This window comes from Sphaeramia orbicularis, unplaced genomic scaffold (genome assembly GCF_902148855.1).
Source record: "Sphaeramia orbicularis unplaced genomic scaffold, fSphaOr1.1, whole genome shotgun sequence".
NCBI classification, from domain to species: Eukaryota; Metazoa; Chordata; class Actinopteri; order Kurtiformes; family Apogonidae; genus Sphaeramia; species Sphaeramia orbicularis.
The window spans coordinates 174,618-195,765 of record NW_021941605.1 but is presented as its reverse complement, the minus strand read 5'-3'; the positions used below and the strand labels follow the sequence as shown (position 1 = coordinate 195,765).

The 21,148-nt window shown below is 36.7% G+C and overlaps 1 protein-coding gene across 1 annotated transcript in view; it reads right to left on the bottom strand.

The window, feature by feature from the left end:
* pipox (pipecolic acid oxidase) overlaps window positions 1-20,916 on the bottom strand; it is a 56,440-nt gene extending 35,524 nt beyond the window's left edge. The window contains exon 1 of the mRNA XM_030130213.1: window positions 20,795-20,916. Coding sequence (XP_029986073.1) covers window positions 20,795-20,905 — 111 coding nt within the window. The 5' untranslated portion in view covers window positions 20,906-20,916. The remainder of the gene's footprint in view (window positions 1-20,794) is intronic.
* Window positions 20,917-21,148: the final 232 nt, after the last annotated feature.

The window sequence follows — 21,148 nt, the reverse complement described above, 5'->3', positions numbered from 1 at the left end:
ATCACCCAGAAATTAGCACAAAACCCACCTAAAAACACCCAGAAATGACCCAAAAAACACGTAAAAATCATCAAAAAACACAAAAAAACACCCAAAAAACACCTAAAAATCACCCAAAAATTACCCACAAACCACCTAAAAATCACCAAAAAACCACATAAAAACACCCCAAAACCACCTAAAAGTGACCCAAAAATTACTCCAAAACCACCTGAAAATCATCAAAAACCAAAAAACCCACTCAAAAACCACCTAAAAATCACCATAAATCATAAAAAACACTCAAAAACCACCTAAAAAAACACCCCAAAAACACCTAAAAATCACCAAAAACCACAAAAACCACTCAAAAACCACCTAACAATCACCCAAAAACCACCTAAAAATCACCAAAAACCACAAAAAACACCCAAAAACCACCTAGAAATTGATGGAAAATAATAGTTTGTTTTGTGACAGAGGGAGAGGAGGAGCTGAAACTTTCCACAGCAGAACACAAAGAGGCGACAGTCCCTTTAAAGTAGAACAGAACTGAAACAAGCTGCAGAATGAGACCATTCTGTGCAGGTTCGGGCCTTTCTCATTATAGACAGTGATTTGAGCCAAAGTTTGAATTTAAAAAAAAAAAAGCATTGATTATAGCTGCATTGGGATAAGTATCAGTGCACTGGTTACCCAAACACCTACCTAAAAATCACCCAGAAATTAGCACAAAACCCACCTAAAAACACCCAGAAATGACCCAAAAAACACGTAAAAATCATCAAAAAACACAAAAAAACACCCAAAAAACACCTAAAAATCACCCAAAAATTACCCACAAACCACCTAAAAATCACCAAAAAACCACATAAAAACACCCCAAAACCACCTAAAAGTGACCCAAAAATTACTCCAAAACCAGCTGAAAATCATCAAAAACCAAAAAACCCACTCAAAAACCACCTAAAAATCACCATAAATCATAAAAAACACTCAAAAACCACCTAAAAAAACACCCAAAAAACACCTAAAAATCACCAAAAACCACAAAAACCACTCAAAAACCACCTAACAATCACCCAAAAACCACCTAAAAATCACCAAAAACCACAAAAACCACTCAAAAACCACCTAACAATCACCCAAAAACCACCTAAAAATCACCAAAAACCACAAAAAACACCCAAAAACCACCTAGAAATTGATGGAAAATAATAGTTTGTTTTGTGACAGAGGGAGAGGAGGAGCTGAAACTTTCCACAGCAGAACACAAAGAGGCGACAGTCCCTTTAAAGTAGAACAGAACTGAAACAAGCTGCAGAATGAGACCATTCTGTGCAGGTTCGGGCCTTTCTCATTATAGACAGTGATTTGAGCCAAAGTTTGAATTTAAAAAAAAAAAAGCATTGATTATAGCTGCATTGGGATAAGTATCAGTGCACTGGTTACCCAAACACCTACCTAAAAATCACCCAGAAATTAGCACAAAACCCACCTAAAAACACCCAGAAATGACCCAAAAAACACGTAAAAATCATCAAAAAACACAAAAAAACACCCAAAAAACACCTAAAAATCACCCAAAAATTACCCACAAACCACCTAAAAATCACCAAAAAACCACATAAAAACACCCCAAAACCACCTAAAAGTGACCCAAAAATTACTCCAAAACCACCTGAAAATCATCAAAAACCAAAAAACCCACTCAAAAACCACCTAAAAATCACCATAAATCATAAAAAACACTCAAAAACCACCTAAAAAAACACCCAAAAAACACCTAAAAATCACCAAAAACCACAAAAACCACTCAAAAACCACCTAACAATCACCCAAAAACCACCTAAAAATCACCAAAAACCACAAAAACCACTCAAAAACCACCTAACAATCACCCAAAAACCACCTAAAAATCACCAAAAACCACAAAAAACACCCAAAAACCACCTAGAAATTGATGGAAAATAATAGTTTGTTTTGTGACAGAGGGAGAGGAGGAGCTGAAACTTTCCACAGCAGAACACAAAGAGGCGACAGTCCCTTTAAAGTAGAACAGAACTGAAACAAGCTGCAGAATGAGACCATTCTGTGCAGGTTTGGGCCTTTCTCATTATAGACAGTGATTTGAGCCTAAGTTTGAATTTAAAAAAAAAAAAGCATTGATTATAGCTGCATTGGGATAAGTATCAGTGCACTGGTTACCCAAACACCTACCTAAAAATCACCCAGAAATTAGCACAAAACCCACCTAAAAACACCCAGAAATGACCCAAAAAACACGTAAAAATCATCAAAAAACACAAAAAAACACCCAAAAAACACCTAAAAATCACCCAAAAATTACCCACAAACCACCTAAAAATCACCAAAAAACAACATAAAAACACCCCAAAACCACCTAAAAGTGACCCAAAAATTACTCCAAAACCACCTGAAAATCATCAAAAACCAAAAAACCCACTCAAAAACCACCTAAAAATCACCATAAATCATAAAAACCACTCAAAAACCACCTAAAAAAACACCCAAAAAACACCTAAAAATCACCAAAAACCACAAAAACCACTCAAAAACCACCTAACAATCACCCAAAAACCACCTAAAAATCACCAAAAACCACAAAAACCACTCAAAAACCACCTAACAATCACCCAAAAACCACCTAAAAATCACCAAAAACCACAAAAAACACCCAAAAACCACCTAGAAATTGATGGAAAATAATAGTTTGTTTTGTGACAGAGGGAGAGGAGGAGCTGAAACTTTCCACAGCAGAACACAAAGAGGCGACAGTCCCTTTAAAGTAGAACAGAACTGAAACAAGCTGCAGAATGAGACCATTCTGTGCAGGTTCGGGCCTTTCTCATTATAGACAGTGATTTGAGCCAAAGTTTGAATTAAAAAAAAAAAAAGCATTGATTATAGCTGCATTGGGATAAGTATCAGTGCACTGGTTACCCAAACACCTACCTAAAAATCACCCAGAAATTAGCACAAAACCCACCTAAAAACACCCAGAAATGACCCAAAAAACACGTAAAAATCATCAAAAAACACAAAAAAACACCCAAAAAACACCTAAAAATCACCCAAAAATTACCCACAAACCACCTAAAAATCACCAAAAAACCACATAAAAACACCCCAAAACCACCTAAAAGTGACCCAAAAATTACTCCAAAACCACCTGAAAATCATCAAAAACCAAAAAACCCACTCAAAAACCACCTAAAAATCACCATAAATCATAAAAAACACTCAAAAACCACCTAAAAAAACACCCAAAAAACACCTAAAAATCACCAAAAACCACAAAAACCACTCAAAAACCACCTAACAATCACCCAAAAACCCCCTAAAAATCACCAAAAAACCACATAAAAACACCCCAAAACCACCTAAAAGTGACCCAAAAATTACTCCAAAACCACCTGAAAATCATCAAAAACCAAAAAACCCACTCAAAAACCACCTAAAAATCACCATAAATCATAAAAAACACTCAAAAACCACCTAAAAAAACACCCAAAAAACACCTAAAAATCACCAAAAACCACAAAAACCACTCAAAAACCACCTAACAATCACCCAAAAACCACCTAAAAATCACCAAAAACCACAAAAAACACCCAAAAACCACCTAGAAATTGATGGAAAATAATAGTTTGTTTTGTGACAGAGGGAGAGGAGGAGCTGAAACTTTCCACAGCAGAACACAAAGAGGCGACAGTCCCTTTAAAGTAGAACAGAACTGAAACAAGCTGCAGAATGAGACCATTCTGTGCAGGTTTGGGCCTTTCTCATTATAGACAGTGATTTGAGCCAAAGTTTGAATTAAAAAAAAAAAAGCATTGATTATAGCTGCATTGGGATAAGTATCAGTGCACTGGTTACCCAAACACCTACCTAAAAATCACCCAGAAATTAGCACAAAACCCACCTAAAAACACCCAGAAATGACCCAAAAAACACGTAAAAATCATCAAAAAACACAAAAAAACACCCAAAAAACACCTAAAAATCACCCAAAAATTACCCACAAACCACCTAAAAATCACCAAAAAACCACATAAAAACACCCCAAAACCACCTAAAAGTGACCCAAAAATTACTCCAAAACCACCTGAAAATCATCAAAAACCAAAAAACCCACTCAAAAACCACCTAAAAATCACCATAAATCATAAAAAACACTCAAAAACCACCTAAAAAAACACCCAAAAAACACCTAAAAATCACCAAAAACCACAAAAACCACTCAAAACCACCTAACAATCACCCAAAAACCACCTAAAAATCACCAAAAACCACAAAAACCACTCAAAAACCACCTAACAATCACCCAAAAACCACCTAAAAATCACCAAAAACCACAAAAAACACCCAAAAACCACCTAGAAATTGATGGAAAATAATAGTTTGTTTTGTGACAGAGGGAGAGGAGGAGCTGAAACTTTCCACAGCAGAACACAAAGAGGCGACAGTCCCTTTAAAGTAGAACAGAACTGAAACAAGCTGCAGAATGAGACCATTCTGTGCAGGTTCGGGCCTTTCTCATTATAGACAGTGATTTGAGCCAAAGTTTGACTAAAAAACCCCATGTATTATCGCTGCACTGGGTTAAAGGCTGCATGTTTGGTGGCTGAGCTTGTTACCAGACTTTTTCAGCTCCACTCAGATCTGATACGTTTAATGTTGTGTTGCACTGTGGGCCATTAGTGTCAATCAAAAGCACAGTCAAAGAGCCACAGATGTGACAGATGTGCAGACTGTCACTGTGATGATGCAAAACTGTGGAGTCTGTGTGTGTGTGTGTGTGTGTGTGTGTGTGTGGACCAGGAGTACAGCGTTAGCCTCATAACATTAATGACCAAACCCATAAACACATGGACTAAAGTCTGTGGACCCGTTGAATCCAGGTGTTTGTGTTCTAACAGGGCTCTGGGATCCAAAATAATACGGACTAATGTCACAATACAGTTGGATATTATGGGATAAAACCACCTAAAAATCACCCAGATATTAACAAAAAACCCACCTAAAAATCACCAAAAAACACAAAAAACACCCAAAAACCACCTAAAAATCACCCAAAAATTAACAAAAAACCCACCTAAAAATCACCAAAAAACACAAAAAACACCCAAAAACCACCTAAAAATCACCCAAAAATTAACAAAAACCCACCTAAAAATCACCCAGAAACGACCCAAAAACCAACAAAAAATCCCCAAAAACCACAAAAAACACCCCAAAACCACCTAAAAATGACCCCGAAATGCCCCCAAAACCACCTAAAAACCACCAAAAAACCACAAAAAACACCCAAAAACCAGCTACAAGTGACCCAAAAATTAACAAAAAACCCACCTAAAAATTACCCAGAAATGACCCAAAAACCACCTAAAAATCACCAAAAACGACAAAAAACACCCATAACACACCTAAAAATCACCCCAAAATGACCCAAAAACCACTTAAAAACCACCAAAAAAACACCCAAAAACCACCTAAAAATCACCCAGAAATGAACAAAAAACCCACCTAAAAATCACCAAAAACCATAAAAACACCCCAAAACCACCTAAAAATCACCCAGAAATGAACAAAAAACCCACCTAAAAATCACCAAAAACCATAAAAACACCCAAAAACCATCTAAAAATCACCCAGAAATGAACAAAAAAAAAAAAAAACACCCAAAAATCAACAAAAACTACAAAAAAAACCCACTCAAAAAACACCTAAAAATCAACCCAAAATTACCGAAAAACCACCTAAAAATCACCCAGAAATCACCCAAAATCCACCTAAAAATCAGCAAAAACTACAAACCCCCCCCCCCCAAAAAAACCCCTAAAAATCACCCTAAAATGAACAAAAACCCAAAACTAATCAAGTCTTGTTACGTCCTGCAATAACACACTAAGGCTGACAAATAAAGGCTTAGGAGAAGTCAGTACAGTTTGAACAGTATGAAGTTATGTTGCCTTTTATATAAATGTGGAAATGCTGAACCATAATACTGTTAGAACTGTGTTTAGAATACCGTTCTTCTGCACATGTGAGGTCTTTCATCAGCGGTTCTAAAGCAGACCTTGCAGACGTAAACACACAGTACTGTTCACTTTTTTCCTGTTCTTATTGTACTGGTCTGACTGGAGGTGAGCCCTGAACCAACAGGAGTTTCACTGTTGTCTGATTATAAAGAATGCATTTATTCAAACATGTGACTTTGATTTTCAGTGATCCAGGTCAACTAATTAATTCACTTAAATATTAATTACTTTGACTTAGAACATGGATGTCAAACTCATTTTCTTTCAGGTTCCACATTCAGCCCGATTTGGTCTCCAGTGGGCCGAAGCAGTCAAATAATAGTATAATAATCTATAAATAATGACAAGTCCAAGTTTTTCTCTTAATCTGAGAGCAATAAAAACACAAAAACTCATGAAAATATTTCCAATTACAAACTATCCTTTGAAAAAACAAAAGTGCTTAACCTGAAGAAAAATGATATACTTAAGGAAAATAAGTGTGATTTTAACAATATTATGTCTCTCAGTTTATCTTTTGTACATGTGCATTGGACACAATGTTACACAAACGTATGGAAACAGGCAGAATAATGTTGAAATTTTGGAATTTGGAACTAAAATAAGACCCATTTCAACAATATTAATATTGACTTACAGATCACAGTGGATAAACAAATGTACAAAACATTTACTAACACACTGTATTGTTAAAATTGCACTGAATTTTCTTTACATTTCAGGTTGTTCATACTTGTTCAGAAAAGGCCACATTAACATCTCCAGTTCCACGTCAGAAAATGAATGAGGTTTGACTAAATCACACAATCAAATGCTGTTTTTTTTGTTTTTTTTATATTTAATTTCAGCCTGGACTGATCCCATATGGTCAACATGTGAAATACCTGCCTTTGAACAATGACTAAAAACAGTTTTTTCTAAAGCCTTTAGTCTTTTCTAAAATGTCATTTACTGTAGTGTACTGACACATCTGCATATGAAAATGATTAAAACTAAAACTATGCACTAAAGTCAGCAGTGTTGTATAAAGTACTTTTAAGAGTACATGAAAGAATAACTTGGGTGCATTTTCATGGCAGTTTACTGTGAAAAACATGGATAAAAGTTACAAACCAGATATCATGAATCCTTCCTATTTTTGTGTCATTAATAAGATTGCATATTTATTTATTTATTAATATAGAAGGAGGATTGTCATTCCAAGTGGGTTATTTGGCTCCGTTCTGCAACAAGTGGCACATATAGAATCATGTAATGAAGATAATGACCCATGGTTGTGTCCATCAGAGCATGTGCAGATCATGGAGTTCCATTTATTCCATGTGTTCAATGAGTGAACAGGTCATTTTAAACTCAGTTCACCATTTCATCTGATACTTCACTGATGACACTGTAGTGTTTGACTTATTCTGTTGGTCACCTCTGCTTTTATTTTCATATTGTATATTTATAGTCATATCATATATTTATATTAATATTGTATGTTTATATTGATGTTATATGTTTATAGTCATATTGTATATTTATATTAAGATTGTATATTTATATTCATATTATACGTTTATAGTCATATTGCATATTTATATTCATAATATATGTTTATATTCATATTGTAAACTTATATTCATACTGTGTATTTACATTCATATTATATGTTTGTGGTCATATTGTATATTTATATTCATATTATATGTTTATATTAATATTGTATATTTATATTTAGATTGTATATTTATATTCATATTGTATATTTATATTTATATTGTATATTTATATTGATATTACATGTTTGTATTCATATTGTATGTTCATATTTTCTATTTTCATATGCTTTTGTATATCTCTTGTTCAGACCCTGGGCCTTAGAGTTCTTCCACTTTAGTGTACCTCAGTGTGTGTGTGTGTGTGTGTGTGTTGTTGTTGTTGTTGTTGTTGTTGTATTTGTGCAGTTAGTTCTGTTTACAGTATAGTTCTGTGTGTGCAGTATAGTTCTGTTGACAGTATAGTTCTGTGCAGTATAGTTCTGTGTGTGCAGTATAGTTCTGTGTGTGCAGTATAGTTCTGTGTGTAGTATAATTCTGTTTACAGTATAGTTCTGTGCAGTATAGTTCTGTGTGTGTAGTATAGTTCTGTGCAGTATAGTTCTGTGTGTGTAGTATAATTCTGTTTACAGTATAGTTCTGTGCAGTATAGTTCTGTGCAGTATAGTTCTGTGTGTGCAGTATAGTTCTGTGTGTGCAGTATAGTTCTGTGTGTGCAGTATAGTTCTGTTTACAGTATAGTTCTGTGTGTGCAGTATAGTTCTGTGCAGTATAGTTCTGTGTGTGCAGTATAGTTCTGTGCAGTATAGTTCTGTGTGTGCAGTATAGTTCTGTGCAGTATAGTTCTGTGTGTGCAGTATAGTTCTGTGTGTGCAGTATAGTTCTGTTTACAGTATAGTTCTGTGTGTGCAGTATAGTTCTGTGCAGTATAGTTCTGTGCAGTATAGTTCTGTGTGCGCAGTATAGTTCTGTGCAGTATAGTTCTGTGCAGTATAGTTCTGTGTGTGCAGTATAGTTCTGTGCAGTATAGTTCTGTGAGTGCAGTATAGTTCTGTGTGTGCAGTATAGTTCTGTGCAGTATAGTTCTGTGTGTGCAGTATAGTTCTGTGCAGTATAGTTCCGTGTGTGCAGTATAGTTCTGTGCAGTATAGTTCTGTGTGTGCAGTATAGTTCTGTGCAGTATAGTTCTGTGTGTGTAGTATAGTTCTGTTTACAGTATAGTTCTGTGCAGTATAGTTCTGTGTGTGCAGTATAGTTCTGTGCAGTAAAGTTCTGTGTGTGCAGTATAGTTCTGTGTGTGCAGTATAGTTCTGTGTGTGCAGTATAGTTCTGTGCAGTACAGTTCTCTGTGTGTAGTATAGTTCTGTGCAGTATAGTTCTGTGCAGTATAGTTCTGTGTGTGCAGTATAGTTCTGTGCAGTATAGTTCTGTGTGTGCAGTATAGTTCTGTGTGTGCAGTATAGTTCTGTGTGTGCAGTATAGTTCTGTTTACAGTATAGTTCTGTGTGTGCAGTATAGTTCTGTGCAGTATAGTTCTGTGTGTGCAGTATAGTTATGTGCAGTATACTTCTGTGCAGTATAGTTCTGTGTGTGCAGTATAGTTCTGTGCAGTATAGTTCTGTGTGTGCAGTATAGTTCTGTGCAGTATAGTTCTGTGCAGTATAGTTCTGTGTGCGCAGTATAGTTCTGTGCAGTATAGTTCTGTGCAGTATAGTTCTGTGTGTGCAGTATAGTTCTGTGTGTGCAGTATAGTTCTGTGTGTGTAGTATAGTTCTGTGTGCGCAGTATAGTTCTGTGCAGTATAGTTCTGTGCAGTATAGTTCTGTGTGTGCAGTATAGTTCTGTGTGTGCAGTATAGTTCTGTGTGTGTAGTATAGTTTTGTGTGTGCAGTATAGTTCTGTTTACAGTATAGTTCTGTGCAGTATAGTTCTGTGTGTGCAGTATAGTTCTGTGTGTGCAGTATAGTTCTGTGCAGTATAGTTCTGTGTGTGTAGTATAGTTCTGTGCAGTATAGTTCTGTGCAGTATAGTTCTGTGTGCAGTATAGTTCTATTTACAGTATAGTTCTGTGTGTGCAGTATAGTTCTGTGCAGTATAGTTCTGTGTGTGCAGTATAGTTCTGTGTACAGTACAGTTCTGTGCAGTATAGTTCTGTTTACAGTATAGTTCTGTGTGCAGTATAGTTCTGTGTAGTATAGTTCTGTGCAGTATAGTTCTGGTTACAGTATAGTTCTGTGTGTGCAGTATAGTTCTGTTTACAGTATAGTTCTGTTTACAGTATAGTTCTGTGTGCAGTATAGTTCTGTGTACAGTACAGTTCTGTGCAGTATAGTTCTGTTTACAGTATAGTTCTGTGTGCAGTATAGTTCTGTGTAGTATAGTTCTGTGCAGTATAGTTCTGTTTACAGTATAGTTCTGTGCAGTATAGTTCTGTGTGTGCAGTATAGTTCTGTGCAGTATAGTTCTGTGTGTGCAGTATAGTTCTGTGTGTGCAGTATAGTTCTGTGTGTGCAGTATAGTTCTGTTTACAGTATAGTTCTGTGTGTGCAGTATAGTTCTGTGCAGTATAGTTCTGTGTGTGCAGTATAGTTCTGTGCAGTATAGTTCTGTGTGTGCAGTATAGTTCTGTGCAGTATAGTTCTGTGTGTGCAGTATAGTTCTGTGTGTGCAGTATAGTTCTGTTTACAGTATAGTTCTGTGTGTGCAGTATAGTTCTGTGCAGTATAGTTCTGTGTGCGCAGTATATTTCTGTGCAGTATAGTTCTGTGCAGTATAGTTCTGTGTGTGCAGTATAGTTCTGTGCAGTATAGTTCTGTGAGTGCAGTATAGTTCTGTGTGTGCAGTATAGTTCTGTGCAGTATAGTTCTGTGTGTGCAGTATAGTTCTGTGCAGTATAGTTCCGTGTGTGCAGTATAGTTCTGTGCAGTATAGTTCTGTGTGTGCAGTATAGTTCTGTGCAGTATAGTTCTGTGTGTGTAGTATAGTTCTGTTTACAGTATAGTTCTGTGCAGTATAGTTCTGTGTGTGCAGTATAGTTCTGTGCAGTAAAGTTCTGTGTGTGCAGTATAGTTCTGTGTGTGCAGTATAGTTCTGTGTGTGCAGTATAGTTCTGTGCAGTACAGTTCTCTGTGTGTAGTATAGTTCTGTTTACAGTATAGTTCTGTGCAGTATAGTTCTGTGTGTGTAGTATAGTTCTGTGCAGTATAGTTCTGTGCAGTATAGTTCTGTGTGTGCAGTATAGTTCTGTGCAGTATAGTTCTGTGTGTGCAGTATAGTTCTGTGTGTGCAGTATAGTTCTGTGTGTGCAGTATAGTTCTGTTTACAGTATAGTTCTGTGTGTGCAGTATAGTTATGTGCAGTATAGTTCTGTGTGTGCAGTATAGTTATGTGCAGTATACTTCTGTGCAGTATAGTTCTGTGTGTGCAGTATAGTTCTGTGCAGTATAGTTCTGTGTGTGCAGTATAGTTCTGTGCAGTATAGTTCTGTGTGTGCAGTATAGTTCTGTGTGTGCAGTATAGTTCTGTGCAGTATAGTTCTGTGCAGTATAGTTCTGTGTGCGCAGTATAGTTCTGTGCAGTATAGTTCTGTGCAGTATAGTTCTGTGTGTGCAGTATAGTTCTGTGTGTGCAGTATAGTTCTGTGTGTGTAGTATAGTTCTGTGTGCGCAGTATAGTTCTGTGCAGTATAGTTCTGTGCAGTATAGTTCTGTGTGTGCAGTATAGTTCTGTGTGTGCAGTATAGTTCTGTGTGTGTAGTATAGTTTTGTGTGTGCAGTATAGTTCTGTTTACAGTATAGTTCTGTGCAGTATAGTTCTGTGTGTGCAGTATAGTTCTGTGTGTGCAGTATAGTTCTGTGCAGTATAGTTCTGTGTGTGTAGTATAGTTCTGTGCAGTATAGTTCTGTGCAGTATAGTTCTGTGTGCAGTATAGTTCTATTTACAGTATAGTTCTGTGTGTGCAGTATAGTTCTGTGCAGTATAGTTCTGTGTGTGCAGTATAGTTCTGTGTACAGTACAGTTCTGTGCAGTATAGTTCTGTTTACAGTATAGTTCTGTGTGCAGTATAGTTCTGTGTAGTATAGTTCTGTGCAGTATAGTTCTGGTTACAGTATAGTTCTGTGTGTGCAGTATAGTTCTGTTTACAGTATAGTTCTGTTTACAGTATAGTTCTGTGTGCAGTATAGTTCTGTGTACAGTACAGTTCTGTGCAGTATAGTTCTGTTTACAGTATAGTTCTGTGTGCAGTATAGTTCTGTGTAGTATAGTTCTGTGCAGTATAGTTCTGGTTACAGTATAGTTCTGTGTGTGCAGTATAGTTCTGTTTACAGTATAGTTCTGTTTACAGTATAGTTCTGTGCAGTATAGTTCTGTTTACAGTATAGTTCTGTGCAGTATAGTTCTGTGCAGTATAGTTCTGTGTGTACAGTATAGTTCTGTGCAGTATAGTTCTGTGTGCAGTATAGTTCTGTTTACAGTATAGTTCTGTTTACAGTATAGTTCTGTGTGCAGTATAGTTCTGTTTACAGTATAGTTCTGTGCAGTATAGTTCTGTTTACAGTATAGTTCTGTGTAGTATAGTTCTGTTTACAGTATAGGTCTGTGTGTACAGTATAGTTCTGTTTACAGTATAGTTCTGTGTAGTATAGTTCTGTTTACAGTATAGTTCTGTGTGTACAGTATAGTTCTGTGCAGTATAGTTCTGTGTGCAGTATAGTTCTGTTTACAGTATAGTTCTGTGTGTACAGTATAGTTCTGTGCAGTATAGTTCTGTGTGCAGTATAGTTCTGTTTACAGTATAGTTCTGTTTACAGTACAGTTCTGTGCAGTATAGTTCTGTTTACAGTATAGTTCTGTGCAGTATAGTTCTGTGTGTGCAGTACAGTTCTGTTTACAGTACAGTTCTGTGTAGTATAGTTCTGTGCAGTATAGTTCTGTGCAGTATACTTCTGTTTACAGTATAGTTCTGTGCAGTATAGTTCTGTGTGTGCAGTATACTTCTGTTTACAGTATAGTTCTGTGCAGTATAGTTCTGTGTGTGCAGTATAGTTCTGTGTAGTATAGTTCTGTGTGTGCAGTATAGTTCTGTGTGTGTAGTATAGTTCTTTTTACAGTATAGTTCTGTGCAGTATAGTTCTGTGTGTGCAGTATAGTTCTGTGCAGTAAAGTTCTGTGTGTGCAGTATAGTTCTGTGCAGTATAGTTCTGTGTGTGCAGTATAGTTCTGTGTGTGCAGTATAGTTCTGTTCAGTATAGTTCTGTGTGTGCAGTATAGTTCTGTGCAGTATAGTTCTGTGTGTGTAGTATAGTTCTGTGCAGTATAGTTCTGTGTGTGCAGTATAGTTCTGTTTACAGTATAGTTCTGTGTGTGCAGTATAGTTCTGTGCAGTATAGTTCTGTGTGTGCAGTATAGTTCTGTTTACAGTATAGTTCTGTGTGTGCAGTATAGTTCTGTGCAGTATAGTTCTGTGTGTGCAGTATAGTTCTGTGTGTGCAGTATAGTTCTGTGCAGTATAGTTCTGTGTGTGTAGTATTCTGTGCAGTATAGTTCTGTGTGTGCAGTATAGTTCTGTGCAGTATAGTTCTGTGTGTGCAGTATAGTTCTGTGCAGTATAGTTCTGCGTGTGCAGTATAGTTCTGTGTGTGTAGTATAGTTCTGTTTACAGTATAGTTCTGTGCAATATAGTTCTGTGTGTGCAGTATAGTTCTGTGCAGTATAGTTCTGTGTGTGCAGTATAGTTCTGTGTGTGCAGTATAGTTCTGTTTACAGTATAGTTCTGTGTGTGCAGTATAGTTCTGTGCAGTATAGTTCTGTGTGTGCAGTATAGTTCTGTGTGTGCAGTATAGTTCTGTGTGTGTAGTATTCTGTGCAGTATAGTTCTGTGTGTGCAGTATAGTTCTGTGCAGTATAGTTCTGTGTGTGCAGTATAGTTCTGTGCAGTATAGTTCTGCGTGTGCAGTATAGTTCTGTGTGTGCAGTATAGTTCTGTGTGTGTAGTATAGTTCTGTTTACAGTATAGTTCTGTGCAGTATAGTTCTGTGTGTGCAGTATAGTTCTGTGCAGTATAGTTCTGTGTGTGCAGTATAGTTCTGTGCAGTATAGTTCTGTGTGTGTAGTATAGTTCTGTTTACAGTATAGTTCTGTGCAGTATAGTTCTGTGTGTGTAGTATAGTTCTGTGCAGTATAGTTCTGTGCAGTATAGTTCTGTGTGTGCAGTATAGTTCTGTTTACAGTATAGTTCTGTGTGTGCAGTGTAGTTCTGTGCAGTATAGTTCTGTGTGCGCAGTATAGTTCTGTGCAGTATAGTTCTGTGCAGTATAGTTCTGTGTGTGCAGTATAGTTCTGTGCAGTATAGTTCTGTGTGTGCAGTATAGTTCTGTGTGTGTAGTATAGTTCTGTTTACAGTATAGTTCTGTGCAGTATAGTTCTGTGTGTGCAGTATAGTTCTGTGCAGTATAGTTCTGTGTGTGTAGTATAGTTCTGTGCAGTATAGTTCTGTGCAGTATAGTTCTGTGTGCAGTATAGTTCTATTTACAGTATAGTTCTGTGTGTGCAGTATAGTTCTGTTTACAGTATAGTTCTGTGTGTGCAGTATAGTTCTGTGTACAGTACAGTTCTGTGCAGTATTGTTCTGTTTACAGTATAGTTCTGTGTGCAGTATAGTTCTGTGCAGTATAGTTCTGTGCAGTATAGTTCTGTTTACAGTATAGTTCTGTGCAGTATAGTTCTGTGTGTGCAGTATAGTTCTGTGTACAGTACAGTTCTGTGCAGTATAGTTCTGTTTACAGTATAGTTCTGTGTGCAGTATAGTTCTGTGCAGTATAGTTCTGTGTGTGCAGTATAGTTCTGTTTACAGTATAGTTCTGTTTACAGTATAGTTCTGTGTGCAGTATAGTTCTGTTTACAGTATAGTTCTGTTTACAGTATAGTTCTGTGCAGTATAGTTCTGTTTACAGTATAGTTCTGTGTAGTATAGTTCTGTTTACAGTATAGTTCTGTGTGTACAGTATAGTTCTGTGCAGTATAGTTCTGTGTGCAGTATAGTTCTGTTTACAGTATAGTTCTGTGTGTACAGTATAGTTCTGTGCAGTATAGTTCTGTGTGCAGTATAGTTCTGTTTACAGTATAGTTCTGTTTACAGTATAGTTCTGTGTGCAGTATAGTTCTGTTTACAGTATAGTTCTGTGCAGTATAGTTCTGTTTACAGTATAGTTCTGTGTAGTATAGTTCTGTTTACAGTATAGTTCTGTGTGTACAGTATAGTTCTGTGCAGTATAGTTCTGTGTGCAGTATAGTTCTGTTTACAGTATAGTTCTGTGTGTACAGTATAGTTCTGTGCAGTATAGTTCTGTGTGCAGTATAGTTCTGTTTACAGTATAGTTCTGTTTACAGTACAGTTCTGTGCAGTATAGTTCTGTGCAGTATAGTTCTGTTTACAGTATAGTTCTGTGCAGTATAGTTCTGTGTGTGCAGTACAGTTCTGTTTACAGTATAGTTCTGTGTAGTACAGTTCTGTGTAGTATAGTTCTGTGCAGTATAGTTCTGTGCAGTATACTTCTGTTTACAGTATAGTTCTGTGCAGTATAGTTCTGTGTGTGCAGTATAGTTCTGTTTAGTATAGTTCTGTGTAGTATAGTTCTGTTTACAGTACAGTTCTGTTTACAGTATAGTTCTGTGCAGTATAGTTCTGTGTAGTATTGTTCTGTGCAGTATAGTTCTGTGTAGTATAGTTCTGTGCAGTATAGTTCTGTTTACAGCATAGTTCTGTGTAGTATAGTTCTGTGCAGTATAGTTCTGTGCAGTATAGTACTGTGCAGTATAGTTCTGTGTAGTATAGTTCTGTGCAGTATTGTTCTGTTTACAGTACAGTTCTGTTTACAGTATAGTTCTGTGCAGTATAGTTCTGTTTACAGTATAGTTCTGTGTAGTACAGTTCTGTGCACTATAGTTCTGTGTAGTATAGTTCTGTGCAGTATTGTTCTGTTTACAGTAAAGTTCTGTTTACAGTATAGTTCTGTGCAGTATAGTTCTGTTTACAGTATAGTTCTGTTTACAGTACAGTTCTGTGCAGTATAGTTCTGTGCAGTATAGTTCTGTGTAGTATAGTTCTGTGCAGTATAGTTCTGTTTACAGCATAGTTCTGTGTAGTATAGTTCTGTGCAGTATAGTTCTGTGCAGTATAGTACTGTGCAGTATAGTTCTGTGTAGTATAGTTCTGTGCAGTATTGTTCTGTTTACAGTACAGTTCTGTTTACAGTATAGTTCTGTGCAGTATAGTTCTGTTTACAGTATAGTTCTGTGTAGTACAGTTCTGTGCACTATAGTTCTGTGTAGTATAGTTCTGTGCAGTATTGTTCTGTTTACAGTAAAGTTCTGTTTACAGTATAGTTCTGTGCAGTATAGTTCTGTTTACAGTATAGTTCTGTTTACAGTACAGTTCTGTGCAGTATAGTTCTGTGCAGTATAGTTCTGTTTACAGTACAGTTCTGTGTAGTATAGTTCTGTGCAGTATAGTTCTGTGCAGTATACTTCTGTTTACAGTATAGTTCTGTGCAGTATAGTTCTGTGTGTGCAGTATAGTTCTGTTTACAGTATAGTTCTGTGTAGTATAGTTCTGTTTACAGTACAGTTCTGTTTACAGTATAGTTCTGTGCAGTATAGTTCTGTGTAGTATTGTTCTGTGCAGTATAGTTCTGTGTAGTATAGTTCTGTTTACAGCATAGTTCTGTGTGGTATAGTACTGTGCAGTATAGTTCTGTGTAGTATAGTTCTGTGCAGTATTGTTCTGTTTACAGTACAGTTCTTTTTACAGTATAGTTCTGTGCAGTATAGTTCTGTTTACAGTATAGTTCTGTGTAGTACAGTTCTGTGCACTATAGTTCTGTGTAGTATAGTTCTGTGCAGTATTGTTCTGTTTACAGTACAGTTCTGTTTACAGTATAGTTCTGTGCAGTATAGTTCTGTTTACAGTATAGTTCTGTGCAGTATAGTTCTGTTTACAGTACAGTTCTGTGTAGTATAGTTCTGTGCAGTATAGTTCTGTGCAGTATACTTCTGTTTACAGTATAGTTCTGTGCAGTATAGTTCTGTGTGTGCAGTATAGTTCTGTTTAAAGTATAGTTCTGTGTAGTATAGTTCTGTTTACAGTACAGTTCTGTTTACAGTATAGTTCTGTGCAGTATAGTTCTGTGTAGTATTGTTCTGTGCAGTATAGTTCTGTGTAGTATAGTTCTGTGCAGTATAGTTCTGTTTACAGCATAGTTCTGTGCAGTATAGTTCTGTTTACAGTATAGTTCTGTTTACAGTACAGTTCTGTGCAGTATAGTTCTGTGCAGTATAGTTCTGTTTACAGTACAGTTCTGTGTAGTATAGTTCTGTGTAGTATAGTTCTGTGCAGTATAGTTCTGTGCAGTATAGTTCTGTGTGTGCAGTATAGTTCTGTTTACAGTATAGTTCTGTGCAGTATAGTTCTGTGTGTGCAGTATAGTTCTGTGCAGTATAGTTCTGTGTGTGCAGTATAGTTCTGTTTACAGTATAGTTCTGTGTGTGCAGTGTAGTTCTGTGCAGTATAGTTCTGTGTGCGCAGTATAGTTCTGTGCAGTATAGTTCTGTGCAGTATAGTTCTGTGTGTGCAGTATAGTTCTGTGCAGTATAGTTCTGTGTGTGCAGTATAGTTCTGTGTGTGTAGTATAGTTCTGTTTACAGTATAGTTCTGTGCAGTATAGTTCTGTGTGTGCAGTATAGTTCTGTGCAGTATAGTTCTGTGTGTGTAGTATAGTTCTGTGCAGTATAGTTCTGTGCAGTATAGTTCTGTGTGCAGTATAGTTCTATTTACAGTATAGTTCTGTGTGTGCAGTATAGTTCTGTTTACAGTATAGTTCTGTGTGTGCAGTATAGTTCTGTGTACAGTACAGTTCTGTGCAGTATTGTTCTGTTTACAGTATAGTTCTGTGTGCAGTATAGTTCTGTGCAGTATAGTTCTGTGCAGTATAGTTCTGTTTACAGTATAGTTCTGTGCAGTATAGTTCTGTGTGTGCAGTATAGTTCTGTGTACAGTACAGTTCTGTGCAGTATAGTTCTGTTTACAGTATAGTTCTGTGTGCAGTATAGTTCTGTGCAGTATAGTTCTGTGTGTGCAGTATAGTTCTGTTTACAGTATAGTTCTGTTTACAGTATAGTTCTGTGTGCAGTATAGTTCTGTTTACAGTATAGTTCTGTTTACAGTATAGTTCTGTGCAGTATAGTTCTGTTTACAGTATAGTTCTGTGTAGTATAGTTCTGTTTACAGTATAGTTCTGTGTGTACAGTATAGTTCTGTGCAGTATAGTTCTGTGTGCAGTATAGTTCTGTTTACAGTATAGTTCTGTGTGTACAGTATAGTTCTGTGCAGTATAGTTCTGTGTGCAGTATAGTTCTGTTTACAGTATAGTTCTGTTTACAGTATAGTTCTGTGTGCAGTATAGTTCTGTTTACAGTATAGTTCTGTGCAGTATAGTTCTGTTTACAGTATAGTTCTGTGTAGTATAGTTCTGTTTACAGTATAGTTCTGTGTGTACAGTATAGTTCTGTGCAGTATAGTTCTGTGTGCAGTATAGTTCTGTTTACAGTATAGTTCTGTGTGTACAGTATAGTTCTGTGCAGTATAGTTCTGTGTGCAGTATAGTTCTGTTTACAGTATAGTTCTGTTTACAGTACAGTTCTGTGCAGTATAGTTCTGTGCAGTATAGTTCTGTTTACAGTATAGTTCTGTGCAGTATAGTTCTGTGTGTGCAGTACAGTTCTGTTTACAGTATAGTTCTGTGTAGTACAGTTCTGTGTAGTATAGTTCTGTGCAGTATAGTTCTGTGCAGTATACTTCTGTTTACAGTATAGTTCTGTGCAGTATAGTTCTGTGTGTGCAGTATAGTTCTGTTTAGTATAGTTCTGTGTAGTATAGTTCTGTTTACAGTACAGTTCTGTTTACAGTATAGTTCTGTGCAGTATAGTTCTGTGTAGTATTGTTCTGTGCAGTATAGTTCTGTGTAGTATAGTTCTGTGCAGTATAGTTCTGTTTACAGCATAGTTCTGTGTAGTATAGTTCTGTGCAGTATAGTTCTGTGCAGTATAGTACTGTGCAGTATAGTTCTGTGTAGTATAGTTCTGTGCAGTATTGTTCTGTTTACAGTACAGTTCTGTTTACAGTATAGTTCTGTGCAGTATAGTTCTGTTTACAGTATAGTTCTGTGTAGTACAGTTCTGTGCACTATAGTTCTGTGTAGTATAGTTCTGTGCAGTATTGTTCTGTTTACAGTAAAGTTCTGTTTACAGTATAGTTCTGTGCAGTATAGTTCTGTTTACAGTATAGTTCTGTTTACAGTACAGTTCTGTGCAGTATAGTTCTGTGCAGTATAGTTCTGTGTAGTATAGTTCTGTGCAGTATAGTTCTGTTTACAGCATAGTTCTGTGTAGTATAGTTCTGTGCAGTATAGTTCTGTGCAGTATAGTACTGTGCAGTATAGTTCTGTGTAGTATAGTTCTGTGCAGTATTGTTCTGTTTACAGTACAGTTCTGTTTACAGTATAGTTCTGTGCAGTATAGTTCTGTTTACAGTATAGTTCTGTGTAGTACAGTTCTGTGCACTATAGTTCTGTGTAGTATAGTTCTGTGCAGTATTGTTCTGTTTACAGTAAAGTTCTGTTTACAGTATAGTTCTGTGCAGTATAGTTCTGTTTACAGTATAGTTCTGTTTACAGTACAGTTCTGTGCAGTATAGTTCTGTGCAGTATAGTTCTGTTTACAGTACAGTTCTGTGTAGTATAGTTCTGTGCAGTATAGTTCTGTGCAGTATACTTCTGTTTACAGTATAGTTCTGTGCAGTATAGTTCTGTGTGTGCAGTATAGTTCTGTTTACAGTATAGTTCTGTGTAGTATAGTTCTGTTTACAGTACAGTTCTGTTTACAGTATAGTTCTGTGCAGTATAGTTCTGTGTAGTATTGTTCTGTGCAGTATAGTTCTGTGTAGTATAGTTCTGTTTACAGCATAGTTCTGTGTGGTATAGTTCTGTGCAGTATAGTTCTGTGCAGTATAGTACTGTGCAGTATAGTTCTGTGTAGTATAGTTCTGTGCAGTATTGTTCTGTTTACAGTACAGTTCTTTTTACAGTATAGTTCTGTGCAGTATAGTTCTGTTTACAGTATAGTTCTGTGTAGTACAGTTCTGTGCACTATAGTTCTGTGTAGTATAGTTCTGTGCAGTATTGTTCTGTTTACAGTACAGTTCTGTTTACAGTATAGTTCTGTGCAGTATAGTTCTGTTTACAGTATAGTTCTGTGCAGTATAGTTCTGTTTACAGTACAGTTCTGTGTAGTATAGTTCTGTGCAGTATAGTTCTGTGCAGTATACTTCTGTTTACAGTATAGTTCTGTGCAGTATAGTTCTGTGTGTGCAGTATAGTTCTGTTTAAAGTATAGTTCTGTGTAGTATAGTTCTGTTTACAGTACAGTTCTGTTTACAGTATAGTTCTGTGCAGTATAGTTCTGTGTAGTATTGTTCTGTGCAGTATAGTTCTGTGTAGTATAGTTCTGTGCAGTATAGTTCTGTTTACAGCATAGTTCTGTGCAGTATAGTTCTGTTTACAGTATAGTTCTGTTTACAGTACAGTTCTGTGCAGTATAGTTCTGTGCAGTATAGTTCTGTTTACAGTACAGTTCTGTGTAGTATAGTTCTGTGTAGTATAGTTCTGTGCAGTATAGTTCTGTGCAGTATAGTTCTGTGTGTGCAGTATAGTTCTGTTTACAGTATAGTTCTGTGTAGTATAGTTCTGTTTACAGTACAGTTCTGTTTACAGTATAGTTCTGTGCAGTATAGTTCTGTGTAGTATAGTTCTGTGCAGTATAGTACTGTGCAGTATAGTTCTGTGTAGTATAGTTCTGTGCAGTATTGTTCTGTTTACAGTACAGTTCTTTTTACAGTATAGTTCTGTGCAGTATTGTTCTGTTTACAGTACAGTTCTGTTTACAGTATAGTTCTGTGCAGTATTGTTCTGTTTACAGTACAGTTCTTTTTACAGTATAGTTCTGTTTACAGTATAGTTCTGTGTAGTACAGTTCTGTGCACTATAGTTCTGTGTAGTATAGTTCTGTGCAGTATTGTTCTGTTTACAGTACAGTTCTGTTTACAGTATAGTTCTGTGCAGTATAGTTCTGTGTAGTACTGTCAGTTGTGGAACCCACCTGTTCCAGTAGTAGGGTCCTCTGGTTCCGTTGGACCAGCTGATAGGCCGTGAAAGAGCCCTGGACCCCGGCTCCGATCACTATGACGTCATAGTCCGGTTCGGTGGACATGTTGGTGCAGACTGGATCCACTGGTTTCAGCTCCAACACTGAAACAGTCACTGACCCCGTTTCAATGTGGACCAAGAGGACCGCCCACTGACACTGGAGAACCTGCTGACATTCACACCCAGAGTTCAGTCTGACAGGAGTCGAACCCACACATTTACACCCAGAGTTCTGTCTGACAGGAGTCGAACCCACACATTTACACCCAGAGTTCTGTCTGACAGGAGTCGAACCCACACATTTACA